Here is a 14,620-nt window from a genome sequence, read left to right on the forward strand (position 1 = left end):
CTTCCCCCGCCCCCGCCCGCCCACTCGCGGGTTTGAAAGATGCCGGAGAGGGAGGGGAGACAGCGGGCGGGCGCTTTTGTCTGGATGGCCCCTCCTCTTCCCTGGGCAGGGGAATCCCCCCATCTTGAGAACTTTAATCCACCCCCTCCAGCCCCCTCTCTCCGAACACGCTCTCGGGGGTAGTCTGGGAAAACGCGCCTCTCACCCGAGGGGTCGGAGCTCCTCCTATCCCACCCGCCCTCACGGAACGCCCTTTAATCAGAGATAATCCTGGCCCTAGGCTGCAACACGGCCTTTTATCCCAGTATCAAAACGAGGATTGGGATGCACGCAAGTGTGCAGCTGAGGTCGCCCAAGCTCGCAGTAATGAAGTCTTTAGAGCCCCGGCCGCGTAAGGGGGCTCGAGACCAAAGAGGAGGGGCTACGAACGATTCTAGAGTACCACCACGAGGAAGGCTTCCATCCGCACCTCCAAGATCCCCTTCCCGTCCCCCGGCGGCGCTGGGCTGGAGCACAGGCCTTTGGCTAGACATTAGCGACACCCAGCGGCCGCACGGGGAGACGCCACGGACAAGAGCCCGAGATCCCCTGACTGGAGTCGGATGGCGGGAGGTGGGGGGTAGGGGTGGGGGTCCGGGTGATTTTAGAGGGGGCGTATGTGCGTGAATCCCCGCTCAGGAATGGCAGAGGATGGTGACGCGAGCGGGAGGCTGTGGCCCGAGCCAGGGAAACACTAGCGCCCAAGGCAGGGCCACATCGTCCCCACATCTGACCCCCCAAGGGCAGGGCCATATCCCTCCTCCATTTAGACCTTCCCAGGGCAGGGTGCTGTACCCCTAGAATTGGGAAAATGCTCTGATCAGACACCCCTCCCCAGCGTGGGGTTAGGTCCTCTTCTCCGGGTGCCCGGGAGAGGTCTTCCCGCCCAAGCCCGCCCCTGCAGTATGCTCGGGCTGACGTCACTGCGGCGTGGCTGAAGGGGACAATCCCCGCCTTCAGTCTCGCCACCTGCCCCGCCCCTCGCGGCCGCCGCAAACGCCCACCGGGGGGGCAGCGGAAGATGAGGGGGGCTCGAAGTTGGAACGCCAGCCCGTATACCTCCAGGAGATGCCCCGCCGAGGCCCCGCGCCCCATGAGGCGGGGTCTTTGCGGGGACTCCCGGGGGCCGGAACACGTGCGCCTGACCCTTTAAGGCAGGCCGGGTCGCCACTGCCGCCACCGCCGTTACTAGGGATATAACGTCATGCGCGGGCGGGGAACGTGCGCGCCAGGGCGGAAGCGGAAGGGGCGGGGCTCCGCAGGCCGAGTCTCCAGCGCTGCCGCCGCCAGAGTCAGACTGGGAGCCGGAGCGGGCTGAGCCGCCCAGGCAAGATGGTGGACTATAGCGTGTGGGACCACATAGAGGTGTCTGACGATGAGGACGAGACGCACCCCAACATCGACACGGCCAGCCTCTTCCGCTGGCGGCACCAGGTAGAGTGCGCGCGTCCATCCCCTTCCCCCCCTCCCTCCCCCTCCCCGCAGCGCCCGGGACTCCGCTCCAGAGTTCTGACCCCTAGTAGTGCCAGGGACCCCGCCATTGACACCTGGGATTCCCAACGCACAGTCTGGACTTTCAGTATCGCTTGGGGTTCCTCGATTCAACTCCAGACCCCAGAACTGCCAGGGCGCCGAGTCCCTACCAGAGATCCCGGGCCTCCCCTCCGGTGTCTGCATGGAACTCCCACTTGACCCTTAGGGCACCTCTCTCCGAGTCTAAACTGCTAAGAGAAGCTTTGGGGGTGCCCCTCAGTCCCCTCTGGGACCTTCCACTTACACGCAGAACTCTGCCTCAGAGTCTGGATCCTGATCCTATTCTGGGAGGCATTTCTGATCTTGGATATATCATCCGCCTCTCCCCAAATCGTAGAATTCTCCATACTTTGAATTCATTCTGAGATCTTCTTTCCTAGTTCTTGACAGGGATTCCCATTCAGATCCAGAGATCCTGCTCCTCCTCCCAGCAGAACAAGGAACTGTGTTCTTCCCGGAGATTTCTGTTCCTGGCTTGGGAGTCCAACCCATAGCCAGGACCCCTTCCCTGGAATGTACACGGGTGCTACACCAGAGCCTTCAGTCTCAACAGGCCTGGAGTTTTGGAACCCGTTTCCCCTCCAGACTAAACTACCGGTTCCACTCTGATGGAGCCTTCCTAATGCCAGCCACTCTTAGCGTCACCTACTGTGGACCCCATTTCCCATTATACCAGGAAACCCTACCCCACAGGGCTTCCGGCTGGCCTTTCCAGAGCCCCTGCCCCTCCTTGGTATTGCAGGCCCAGGCACCACCCACCCCCAACAGTTTCCTGTAGGAGCCTCTGGCAGCCTTGGAATGCCTTATACCAGCTCCAGTCCAGCACCCAAACCCACCCGGCCTTCCTCCTGACCCCAGCTCAGTCTGCTGCTCTCAGACACCCAGACTGTACCTGCTCTCAGTAGGGACCCGCCCAATTTGATTCCGAATTTACCACCCCTTCTTTTACCTATTTGCTCCCAAATCCAGATCCCAGAACCCTGTCTGGGTGTCCTCCTGCCTCTCTCCCCGCCCAGCAGTGCTCACAGGCCAACAGAACAGCTCTCATAAGTCCTAGTAGTCTAACCTCTGGCTCCCGCAAATCCGAGTTCCTACACCAACATACTTGTGTATATTATACTCTCACACTGAGGACGAGGGATCTCTCAGAACCTTCCAGTTAGGAATTCCTCACCCCACCCTTGCATAAGGCAACTCCCAGTCAGAACCTCCTAGAAGGGCCTTTCCCCATTCCGTGGTGTCTTTTGTCCCTACATCTGGTCTCTAGTCCCATTTCCAATCCTTACCCTACTGCTGCAGTCTCTAGGGGAGTGTACCTGCCAGGCAAGCCACGGAGTCAGAAGAAAGTTCTAGCACTTCTGTTTCTTGCTGTGTGTAACATTTTATTACGAAGTGCTTAAGATCTGCGCAGAGCTCTAATAAGACTATTCTTGGGAACACCTACTTCTGTCACATAAAGAGGTTAATCTATACAGCTGTATTGAGAACATTTTGGTTCTGGGTGGAAAGCCAGCGCCCCCTCTCCTGCAGAGGACATCCTCCCCACCATGCCTTCCTCCTCCCTGGCACAGGACCTTTTCCTGTCCTGCTGAGGACCCTGGAGCTGTAGTGGAGCCTAGTGGGGGTGGGGGAGGGGAGATAAGCATCTCCAGCTGTGACAGGCAAGCTTGGGTTCTAATCCCAGCCCTACCGTTTACTGCTGTACTTTCCCTGCCTGGGGAGACCAACCTGAGAATGAAATGAGATTAGGCTCAGACAAGAACTTGGCTCAGGGCCTGGGAGGGAGTAAGCATATGGGAGCGGGAGGTGGGATTAGTGAGAAGGTAGCCTGGTGCGCTTCTGAGTATGGGCCTGCATGCCTGGGGTCCAGTCCTTCCGTTGGCTTACTGTGTGACCTCCGGCGGGTTGTTTGATTTCCTTGTCTCTCAGTTTCCCCCAGCTGGGACTCCTAAGGGTATCTGCCTGAAAGGGTCGTCAGGATGGGTTACTTTATTTAACTTGTGTGATGTCCTTGGGATAGACATCATCTGGCATGTGATAAACTCTCTGTAAACTTGAGCCGTTAGCATCATTGTTGTTATTTGGGCGATCCATGCTCCTGGGGAAAAAAAATTCCAGAGGTATCCAGAAAGGGACAAGGGAGTCTCCCAGGCCCTGCTGTGTCCCCCCCCCCCCCCCCCCCCGCCGCCAGCTGCTGTTACTGGTCTCTTGTGACTCCTTTCGTGGAACTGGATGGCACCAAGGTTCTGGGACCCTCAGGTTTTCTATCTATAGGGCAGATGGGTGGGGACACCTGCAGCCCCCCCCCCCCCCCCCCCGCCACCGCCCGCTGTCTGCCCTGCCCAGCCTGCTCCAGCCCCTCCCAGAGGTGTAAAGCCCGGGCTGGGCAAGCTGCCGTCCCCATCGGCTCTGAGAGGCCTTTATTTAGCTTCGGCCTCCCTGGCGGCCACTCAGAGGACACCGAGAAGAGCTTGGTGGCCGCCCAGCAGGAGTCAGCAGGATGGTAGGTTCCTGCTGCCACCTGAGGCCAGCGATGATGCCAGCCTCTCAGCGGCAGGGAGCCCCTGGGGCAACAAAGGCCCATCCCGGGAAGGGGAACGGGCAGGGCCCAGGGCTGCTTTCTCTGGTCCCTCCACAAGAAAAGGCCCTTCTCGGCCTTTATCCACATGGGCAAAGTGAGATTCGGTATTGACTGTAGCAGTCCTGTGGGGCGTGAGAGAAGACTCCAGGCTTCCGGGTTCCCACCCACCGCCCGCCTGGCTCCGGGCTAGAACCTGGGGGTACGGCCTCCAAGAAGGCGCAGAAGTGAGTCGGGAGACCATTCTGGTGGCAGTGGCTGTGACGACAGTAACAGTGGAGCGTGTTCAGTACTGAGTACTGGGTTGTGAGCAGTTTCCTGAGGCCCCATTTCCCAAAGAGGAACCCCAAGGCTTGGAGAGTTTTAAGTGTCTTAGCCAAGGTCACGTTGCCAGTAAGTGGTGGAGCCGGGTGACTTGACTGTGCAGTGCCGACCGCTCCCAGCTACTGAGCATTTACTCTGGGCTGGAAATCGACCTAAACGCTTGAAGTACATTTTCTTGTTTGAGGCCCAGAATGGCCTCCAGAGAGAGAGAGAAATCGTCCCCTTGGATGGTAGTGGCAGTCGCCAGCACGGGAATGGGGCTTGTTGAGCGTCCAGCACAGCTCTGGACTAGCGACTTGAACTTCTCATCTCCTTTGCTTCTTCTAGTGCCACCCTGTGAGGTCGGTGCTGTCGTCGCCTTCGACAGCTGAGGAAACGGAGGTCCTAGAAGTTAAGGGATTGACCCAGGGACACCCGGCCTTTACTCGGTGGCTGTGGGTTATGACCCCACATTCGGGGCCTTGGGGGCACAATGATGTGGCACGGGGGCACTTGGACAAGGCTCTGTCGAAGCTGAGACCCGGGGGCAGAGTGAGTGGAGCAAAAGGGAGGGAGTTCCAGGTGGCAGCAACAGCCTGTGCAGAGGCCACGAGTCAAGAGACAGCTGGAGCATTTGGGGAACCATGAGGGCCAGCATCTGCCTGGGACCCAGCGTTGGGAGAGGAGAGTGGGACCCAGGCCCCCGTGGGGCCTTGGTGCTGTCTGAGCAGCTTGGGGCAAGGGTCAGGGTTGCGGTCTGAACCCAGGCACTCTAGGTTGGGGTGGCAGGGAGGGCTGCAGACAGATGTGCCTGGCAGCTTCTGAGTCTAGCTTCGGGGAGCAGTGATGGAAGGTAGGGGCGCCTCTCAGGGCTCAGGCAGTGGCTCGCGATTGAGCAGGTACTGCTGAGAGCCGGGGGGATGATGGAGCCCAGCTGGGCTGGGGACCAGATGGGGCCATGCCGTGTGACATGGGGTCCGCTGGGGACCTGAGCGAGAGGGGGAATGAAAAGGGACCATCTGAGCTTGGGGAACAGCCGAAGAGGCGGTCTGGGGAGCAACAGCTGGGGAAGGGGGACAGGAGGCTGGTGGTCCCCGAGCTAAGGCTGAAGGAGATGTGCCGGCCTGGAGACAGAGTGGAAGGGGTCCTGGGCAGCAGACCAGGAGCAGTGCCCTGAGGGGAGCGAGTTGGAGAGACTTCTAGGAGTGGAAGTAGTCAGGACTGGGTAGCAGAGAGGGAGGGAAGGACAGGCCAGTGAGCAGGCCTCGGTCGGGGCAGAGGCGGCTGGAAGAGGTTGCTGGGCAGGGAAGGGCACCAAGTGTCCCTGAGGGCAGCTCTCGGGACGAGGGGGAGCCTGAGACCCCCATCTAGTATTTCATCACTTTATTCATCCAACAAGTGTTTCCCATGTGTGCGGTGTGAGACACAAGAGTGAGCCCATCCCTGCCTCCATGGAGCCAGTATCCTCGGAGTGGGACAGCGTCGATAACACAGTAAATAATTATCACTGGGCGTTAGCAGATAATGAGTGCTGAGGAGGAAGGTGACACAGGGCAAGAGTAAGGGGAGGTTGCCATTTTCAGCAGAGTGGTCAGGGGAGGGCCTCATCTGTAAAGTGACCTTTGAGCCAAGATGGTAAGGATGTGAAGGAGTAAGCGATATGAGGGGGGGTGTGTGGAATCGGAACAGGGAGCTTTGCAGGCTGAGGGAACAGCCAGTGCAAAGGCCCTGAGGTTGGAAGTGGGTTGGAGAAAAGGTGAGGCAGCCAGTGTGACTGAGGGGAGGGGAAGACCGTCCAGGGCCTTGTGGGTGGATAGGACTTGGGCTTTTGCTGGGTGTTTTAGATGGCACGGAGTGTTCCGGGGTGGGGGGTGGGGGGTACGACAACATGCACAGACTCAGTTCTGTGCAGGTGTGCTGGTGGGGGTGGAAGCTGGCCGTCCGGGCCAGAGGGTGGCACATACATTCCCTGGGCCATCCCAGGTGCAGTGCGTAGAGCCCTGGGTGGGGCGGGGCTGAGGTCCAGGGACTGGCCCTTCCCCGAAGTGATGGGCTGCGTGTCTACCCCCAGGCCCGGGTGGAGCGCATGGAGCAGTTCCAGAAGGAGAAGGAGGAGCTGGACAGGGGCTGCCGTGAGTGCCGGCGCAAGGTGGCCGAGTGCCAGCGGAAGCTGAAGGAGCTGGAGGTGGCCGAGGGCGAGGGCAGCAAGGTGGAGCTCGAGCGGCTGCAGGCCGAGGCTCAGCAGCTGCGCAAGGAGGAGCGGAGCTGGGAGCAGAAGCTAGAGGAGATGCGCAAGAAGGAGAAGAACATGCCCTGGAATGTGGACACGCTCAGCAAGGACGGCTTCAGCAAGGTGGGGGGGCGGCGGGGTTCCCCTCCTGCAGGGGCAGGGTGCTGCACGCTGCTCAGGGGTAGGTGGTGGGCGGCAGGTCAAGGTGGGCACGGGCTGGCGGGGGTGGAGGGACAGGTGTGCGGGGCCAAGCGGATGAAGCACCCCACTGGTACCGCCCCTCTGATCTGCCCGAAGGCCCTAGTCCGAGGCCACACCTGCCACACCCTCGCTCCCGCCACACTGACGCTCATGACACCGGCACCGCCTCCGCCGTGGAAGGGATGGGCACTGCGGCCTCGGCCTGCCCGGCCACGCTGGAGGCGCCCTGCGGCCTCGCCCCAGCCCACTCCCCCTCTCGTCCCACCACAGAGCATGGTCAATACCAAGCCAGAGCCGGCGGAGGAGGAGTCGGAGGAGGTGAGGGAGCAGAAACACAAAACCTTCGTGGAGAAGTACGAGAAACAGATCAAGCACTTTGGTGAGTTGGACGCGGGGTGGAGGGGGCCCGCTGCTGCCGGGGCGTGGGTGCGTGTGGCAGGGGCCGGCCCTCTGCCTCCAGGGCCCTTCAGCACCTTGCGGACACCTTCCCGTAGGCATGCTCCGCCGCTGGGATGACAGCCAGAAATACCTGTCGGACAATGTCCACCTGGTGTGCGAGGAGACGGCCAACTACCTGGTCATCTGGTGCATTGACCTGGAGGTGGAGGAGGTGAGTGGAGGCTGCCCCGGGGCTAGGGAAGAGCCCTTGTCCTGAGACCGGCCCTCCGTGACATCATGACATCGTGCGTCTGTTCCCTCTCGCAGAAATGCGCGCTCATGGAGCAGGTGGCGCACCAGACCATCGTCATGCAGTTCATCCTGGAGCTGGCCAAGAGCCTGAAGGTGGATCCCCGGGCCTGCTTCCGGCAGTTCTTCACTAAGATCAAGGTAGCATCCCCAGGAGCCGGGCCGGACTGGGGTGTGGCCCTCTCTGGCGCACCAGCCTCTGCTCGGGCTCCCGGCCGTGAGATCGGAGCCTGCTGTAGCAGGGGAGGGCAGAGGCATGGAGGGGCCGGTGACCAGCTCCCAGACAGTTTGAAAGACAGGGGTGAGGGACAGAGTCAAGGACGCCTCAGGGCTCCTCAGCTGAGCGCCTGGAAGAACAGGGCGGCCCATGCTGAGGCTGGGGGTACCGAGGCCGGGGCAGCCGTGCAGAGCGGTCCAGAGCGCAGGCGAGCCGTGTTGAGTTTGAGGTGCCTGGTGCCCCCACAGGCGGTCGTGGAGGAGGTGAGCGTCGCTGGTCTGTGGCTCGGGGGAAAGGGGGCAGGCAGGCAGGTGGTGGTTAGCGCAGAGATGACAGAGCCGGCAAGGAGACTGCATGGGCCTGCGCGGGCCAACGCGGGCCTACTCGGGCCGATCCGGGTGCGGCTCCGTGAACGGCTCACGGCCCCGTGAACAGCTCTCGGCCCCCGACCCTGCAGACCGCTGACCGCCAGTACATGGAGGGCTTCAACGATGAACTCGAGGCCTTCAAGGAGCGCGTGCGGGGCCGTGCCAAGCTGCGCATCGAGAAGGCCATGAAGGAGTACGAGGAGGAAGAGCGCAAGAAGCGGCTGGGCCCCGGCGGCTTGGACCCCGTTGAAGTCTATGAGTCTCTCCCTGAGGTGCGGCTCCCCTGTCCCCAGGCGGGGGGCCGGGGGGGGCCGCAGGGAGGACCCCTGGGGACCTAGGCCCTGACCCCCAGCCCTTCTGCACCCGCAGGAACTCCAGAAATGCTTTGACGTGAAGGATGTGCAGATGCTCCAAGATGCCATCAGCAAGATGGACCCCACCGTGAGTAACAGCGCCCCAGGGCCACGCTGCAGCCCTGCTCCCTGCTGCCCCGGCAGAGCCTGTCACCCTGTGGCCCGCACGGGAGGCAGCCGGGCTTCCTTTCACACACGTCTACTGTGTGACCACTCCCAACGGTGAACACGGCGTTTTCAGCATGTCCCTTGCCACCGAGTGTCACCGCCCCGTGGGCCATTTACGAGCCTAGTGGTCCCACCAGGTTGCCCCACCTTCGTCCAAGGACGGGGCGTTCCTCCCCAGCTTGGGTTACCCCATCAAACCACAGTTTCTTTGGAGACTGATCTGGAGAATGCTTGGGGGCTCTGGGCACGTGGTACATGTCACCTGTCACTGTACGTGCCCGGTGTGGGGCTTGAACTCATGACCCCAGATAAGAGTCACGTGCTCTGCTGGTGGACGGGACTCTGTATCTTCATAGATCTCAGTTTGACCCCGTGCCTGCTGCTTGCCTCACTGGTTGGCCACCCTAGTGTCCTCATCTGTGAAATGGGTCTAGTTGTAGGACCTGGCCCAGGATTTCTAGAAGCTTCCATGAAAAAGGATCTCTAGACCAAGGGTCTTGATCCTATGCTTCACAAGCTCCATGTCTGTCTTTAAAAGTAAAGTTTTATGGGAACGCAGCTCTCATTCCGGATGTACGCTGTTTAAACTTGAGTTAATGTTAAGTGAAACGGAAAGGTCTGTTCCTCACCGGCACTGGCTATGGCGGAAGGACTTGGCAGCCGCACGTGCAGATTGCAGATCATTCCCATCATTGCGGAATCCCCTAGACAGCTCTGGTCTAGAACAAGCAGGGAGCAGGTTTAAGGATGTGCAGGGGGTCGGGGGGCAGGGAGGGTGGGTGGGCAGCCCGGCCTCACGCGCCACCCTTCTCCCCACAGGATGCGAAGTACCACATGCAGCGCTGCATTGACTCCGGCCTCTGGGTCCCCAACTCCAAGTCCAGCGAGGCCAAGGATGGGGAGGAGGCGGGCCCCGGGGACCCCTTGCTGGAAGCCGGCCCCAAGCCAGGCGACAAGAAGGATGTCAGCGCCTAACTCGCCCCAGCTGCTGCCCACCTGCCTGCAGGCCCCTGTGTGCCCCTCTTCGGAAAACAGAAATAGATGCCATCTCCCCAGCTCCTGGCTTCCACTTTCGCTGCTCCCGCCCAGCCTGGGGCCGGGAGAGGGCCTGTCCCCGCCCCCACTGCCCCCACCTCCAGTGCTCATCCAAGTCTCTGCTTTGAGTCAAGGGGCTTCAGTGCCTGCAGGACGCTACCCCCTCCCCCATCAGCATTATGCCAAAGGCCTGGGGGTCCAGGGAGGGGCGGAGGTCGTTAGGCTGGTTCCTGGGGTGGGGGGAGGGTCTCCAGCCCAGAGGCCTGCTCCGGTCACTATGGGCTCTGTTTTCACTGTTCATCTGCTGTCGGAGTCTTCTATATGGTAAACAGCAATGATCTTCCAATAAAGGATTTCAGATGCTCAGGGGGGCGTCTCGAGGGCTGTTGACAACAGCTCTTCTCGTGGAGTGGGAGGGAAACCCAGTGAGTGTTGGGAGGCCTGGCCTGCGGCCTGCGGTGCCTCAGGCTTCATCCTCCAGCTGTCTGGGCAACTCCCTCTGTTCGGATTCCAGGCTCTTGCACACGCTGTTCCACTGCCTACAACGTTCTTCCCCAGGGTTCCTTTACCTTGGAGTTCTCAGCCCCACCCCCCACCCTGTGGCTTGGCCCCCAGGCCCCCTGCCCCATTCAGGAGCATCGTCCATCTCTCATCACTGCCCTTGGCATCCATGGCCTCCAGATGGGTCCGGATCCCATCCCCTCTGGCCTGCAGCCCACCCCAGCCACTTCCACATATGCCCTTCCACCCCAGTCCACGTCAGACCCCAACAGGCAGTGGCCAGAGGGGAGCCGGGAACACGTGAGTCAAGTCACATCCCTCCCTGAGAGCAGAAGCCCGAAGTCCTCTCTGCAGTTCACTACGGCCCCAGTCTCTTCCTGGCCCCTGCTCTGCTCGCCCCCTCTCCTGCTCCCTCCTTGCAGGTCTCTTTAAATTTCTGTATCAGTGTGACCTTGGGCAACTTCCTCAGCCTCCATATACCTCCCCCTCTGCACAATGAGTAATGTTAGTGCCTTTCTCCTGGGGACTTAGTGCTAAAATGAGATCATGCCACAGGCAAGCAGGGCGCCTGGCACTTAAATGCTCAAAATATGGGCCTTGGCGTGTGCCTGTCCCTCTCCCCGGACACCCTTCCCTGCACCCCTCGTGAGGCTCCTTTAAAAAGTAATGAAATATTTGGGCCACATGAAAGGGCTTAAAGAATAGTACAATGAACAAGGACACCGTTTTAGGATGAAGCCAGCAGCGAGGCCCTCTGCCTGCCCCTTCCAGGGGGTCGCACCCCTGGCAGCTGCTTACCCCTCGGACCAGAGCTCGGTGCCACTTCCTCCCCAGGGCCCTCCTTGGCCCACCTGAGTTGTCCCTCACGTGCAGCCAGGCGGCTTGTGTCATCTGTCATGTGCCAAGCTTTGCTGGCCTGTGTGCTGTCCTCTCCCTCGAGCTGTGGCCCTGAGATACAGTCCCCTGGACGGGTCTGGCCTCAGTGGGCACTCGGTAAACCTCTGCTAAACCGAAGAGCCCGTAGATGCTGTTGTGTGCAAGCTGATTGCCACGAGGGGGCAGTGGTGAGCTGCAGACCCTGCGGGCATCCCCTAAAGCTTTTATATGGTGGGCATCGAGCCGATCTGGACGGCTTGGGGAGGAGGAAGGCGTTCCTAAGGCCCTGGGGAAACCTCGGCCATCCAGGATAGGCGACTTCATTATTTACTGTGAAAACTTTCAAAGATGGAATCCATATTATTGGTTTTTCCTTTTGCCTCAGGCTCTAATATAACTCAGCACTGTTAATGAATCTCTACGTAAAATTTCAGTATTTTGTTCATGGGTGTTTTTTTGTCCACATTAATTGTGCTTTCTAAAAAAAATACTTCATTAAAGTATTTATCTTGGTTACTGAGGTTTTGGGCGCCCTCTTTACTTTTCATGCCTCACCTCCCGCACCGTAGTGTTGGCTCTCAAGACTGGATTTAAAACATCAAACGCTATTAAGAGACACTCAGGAACTAGCTCTGTCTGTCCGCCCTCCACCCAGGTGGTTCCCCGCCCCCAATCACAGGCGCCCATTGGAACCCACTGTCCATGCTTTCTCGTGACTCTTTCCAAGATTTCTTTTTGCAAAATTGAATGCATTTTTGTTCTTCTTTAATTGAATGTGTTCTTATCCCGTCTCCTCTTCTTTACCTGAAACAGCATGTTTCACAGTCTGAAATGCATCTTGCTTTTTTGACGGCACAGTATGACCTGCAGACCCACCTTTATCAGTCCATCGCCACTTCCTCATTCTTTCTACCCTGTGTGGAAAGCTGTAGGGTGTGCCTTCCTTGGGGTTGATTTCATTCAGGGTTTTCCCAGTCTCTCTCTTTTTACGAGCAAGAAATACCCTGGTGCACCATTTCCCGTGAGCACAGGCATCCTACCTATAGGAAAAATTCCCAGAAGCAGGATTGCTGGGTCTTAAGTGAGAGAAACAGAGTTCAACTCAAAAGGGTTTCACAGAACAAACTGGAATGAAGGGATTAGTGTCCGGGATGTCAGCGGGGTTGCGGAACCAACAAATTCATATCAAACGTATTCGTTTTCTACAGCTGGTGTAACATAACTGGTGTAACAAACTTAGCGTCTTCAACACAAACTTACTGTCTTCCATTTCGGCTGCTCAGAAGCCTGACACAAGTCTCACTGGGTTAAAACCAGGACATTGGCAGAGCTGCAGTCCTTCCGGAAGCTCCGAGTAGGATCCATTTCCTCGCCTTGCCCAGCTTCTAGAAGCTGCTTCCATTCCTTGGCTCCTGGCCCTTCCTCTATCTTCAAAGATGGCAAAGATAAGTCAGGCCTTCCTATCGTATCACTCAGACTTCTTTTTCTTTCTCCCCCTTCCACTTTTTTTTTAAGTTAAGATTTTTAATTTTATTTGTTTGAGATAGAGTGGGAAGAGGGGCAGTGGGAAAGGGACAGAGAGAATCTGAAGCAGACTCCATGCTGAGTGCAGGCCTGACACGGGGCCGGATCTCACAACTGTGAGATCTCGACTTGAGCCGAGACTAAGAGTCAGTCACCCAACCGATTGAGCCACCCAGGTGTCCCCACCCCTCCGCTTTTAAGGATCCTTGTGATTACCTTGAGCCCAACAGGATAATCTTCTTACCTGAAGGCCATCTCATTAGCATTCTCAATTTCCATCTGCAATTTTGCTTATTTATTTTTAAAAATATTTTATTTATTTATTTGTCAGAGGGAAAGAGAACACGAGCACGGGGAGGGGCAGAGGGAGAAGCAGGCTCCCTGATGACCAAGCAGCCCGATGTGGGGCTGGATCCCAGGACCCTGGGATCATGACCAGAGCCTAAAGCAGCCACTTAACTGACGGAGCCACCCAGGCGCCCCTCCATCTGCAAATTTAATTCTCCCTTTTTATGTTTCTCCCTAACGAAGCATAACTTATTCACAGATTCCAGGGATTAATTAGTTCCTAATGGGCTTTTGGGGGGTCTGTTACTCTGCCTGCCACAGGGGGGCACCACATCCAGGGCTCAGGGGCAGGGGCAGGAAACAGAATTAGCAGAACTCATTGAGATCTGGAGCCACAAGGAAGGCACTCCTTGCAGAATATGTGGTCACAGAGGTACGATCACTGCCCAAACAGTGGCCGGCAGGGAGGGAGCAGGGGACTAGATATCACTCCACGGTTCTCCCACTTCTGGTCTCTGGCCAGGTTTCCCCGTTGGTAGAACCCACCCGAAGCTGGGTGCAGCACTTTGATTACTTCTGGCCACAAGAGGAAGCCCTCAATATCATAGGCAACAAATACCCAGACAACAACAAATAGCCTAGAACAAGTTACTCCAGCCCCCGATACGCCTTACTTGGCCAACTTCTTCCCTCCCTACCACTTAGCACCTTCCAATATATCATAAAACCCACTTACTAGTATTTATATCGTTTACGTCCACTTCCCGGAGGTTACGTCCACTTCTGTGTTTTGTTCATGGCTAAATCCTCAGATCCTAGAGCACAGCACACAGTAGGTGCTCCATAAGTGTGTGTTTTTAAATTGTGGTGAAATGTACATGCCATGAAATTAACCATTTTGGGATGTGCGATTCAGTGGCTTTAAGTACAGGAAACTGTTGCCTTTAAACACATAATCCCCCATTCATAAAATATCTGTAATTTTGTGGGACGCCTGGGTGGCTCAGTCAGTTAAATGTCTGCCTTCAGCTCAGGTCATGATTCCCCCGGGGTTTGGGGATCGAGTCTGGCATCCAGCTCTCTGCTCAGCGGGGAGCCTGCTTCTCCCTTTACCTCTGCCTGCTGCTCAACCCACTTGTGCTCTCTCTCTCTGGCAAATAAATAAATGAAGTCTTTTTAAAGAATCTATAATTTTGTGACTGGCTTATTTCAACTAGCATAACGTTTTCAAGGTTCATCCGTGGTGTAGCATGTACCAATTTCATTCCATTTTGGAGTTGAATAATTTTTCATCATAGGATACAATTTCTTTGCATATACAACCTCGATGTGGGATTGCTGGATTACGTGGTGATTCTACACTTAACTTTAGGAACCACTAAACCATAAACATATTCTGAATTCAGTAATTCAATGTCGGGGACCCAGAGGCAGAGTTAAGAACTTGTCCTCAAAATCCTTTTCTGCCTTTTCAATTCAGAACCATGTGAGTGAATTACTTACTTAAAATAAGCAATTCTTTAAAAAAAGAATGACGATGTAAGAACATTTCTTGGCACCACTTGGAAACCACATAACTATCCATCCATGGGAGAAGAGACAGATATACTGTAGCCTACTTTTTAAAAACATTTTAAAAACTTATTTATTAGAGAGAGAGAGAGAGGGAGGGAGGGAGACAGAGCATGTGCTCCCTGTAGAAGCAGGGAGCCCAACTGG

General features: G+C 57.2%; 1 protein-coding gene across 2 annotated transcripts; it reads left to right on the forward strand.

Moving 5' to 3' along the window:
* The first annotated feature begins 1,275 nt into the window (after nucleotides 1-1,275).
* CDC37 (cell division cycle 37, HSP90 cochaperone) lies at nucleotides 1,276-10,095 on the forward strand. 2 transcript variants are annotated; one of them, XM_080813593.1, is made up of 8 exons: nucleotides 1,276-1,473; nucleotides 6,525-6,806; nucleotides 7,155-7,263; nucleotides 7,379-7,494; nucleotides 7,590-7,712; nucleotides 8,246-8,428; nucleotides 8,526-8,597; nucleotides 9,497-10,095. In XM_080813593.1, the coding sequence occupies exons 1-8, from the start codon at nucleotides 1,372-1,374 to the stop codon at nucleotides 9,650-9,652; spliced, it is 1,143 nt and encodes a 380-aa protein (XP_080669719.1). In that variant the 5' UTR covers nucleotides 1,276-1,371; the 3' UTR covers nucleotides 9,653-10,095. The 2 variants fall into 2 exon arrangements, with proteins under 2 accessions (XP_080669719.1, XP_080669718.1); XM_080813592.1 differs by having other exon boundaries at nucleotides 6,981-7,263; nucleotides 9,497-10,080.
* Nucleotides 10,096-14,620: the final 4,525 nt, after the last annotated feature.

The sequence above is a fragment of the Martes martes genome (genome assembly GCF_963455335.1).
Source record: "Martes martes genome assembly, chromosome: 1".
NCBI lineage: Eukaryota > Metazoa > Chordata > Mammalia > Carnivora > Mustelidae > Martes > Martes martes.

What these genes read in the sequence shown, in the direction of transcription:
- CDC37 (XM_080813592.1), top strand. Translation starts at nt 1,372, where the DNA reads ATGGTGGACTATAGCGTGTGGGACCACATAGAGGTGTCTGACGATGAG. An exon ending in GCAAGGACGGCTTCAGCAAG is followed by an intron (nt 6,807 to 6,980) that starts GTGGGGGGGCGG and finishes ATCTGCCCGAAG; the next exon opens with GCCCTAGTCCGAGGCCACAC. An exon ending in GAAACAGATCAAGCACTTTG is followed by an intron (nt 7,264 to 7,378) that starts GTGAGTTGGACG and finishes ACCTTCCCGTAG; the next exon opens with GCATGCTCCGCCGCTGGGAT.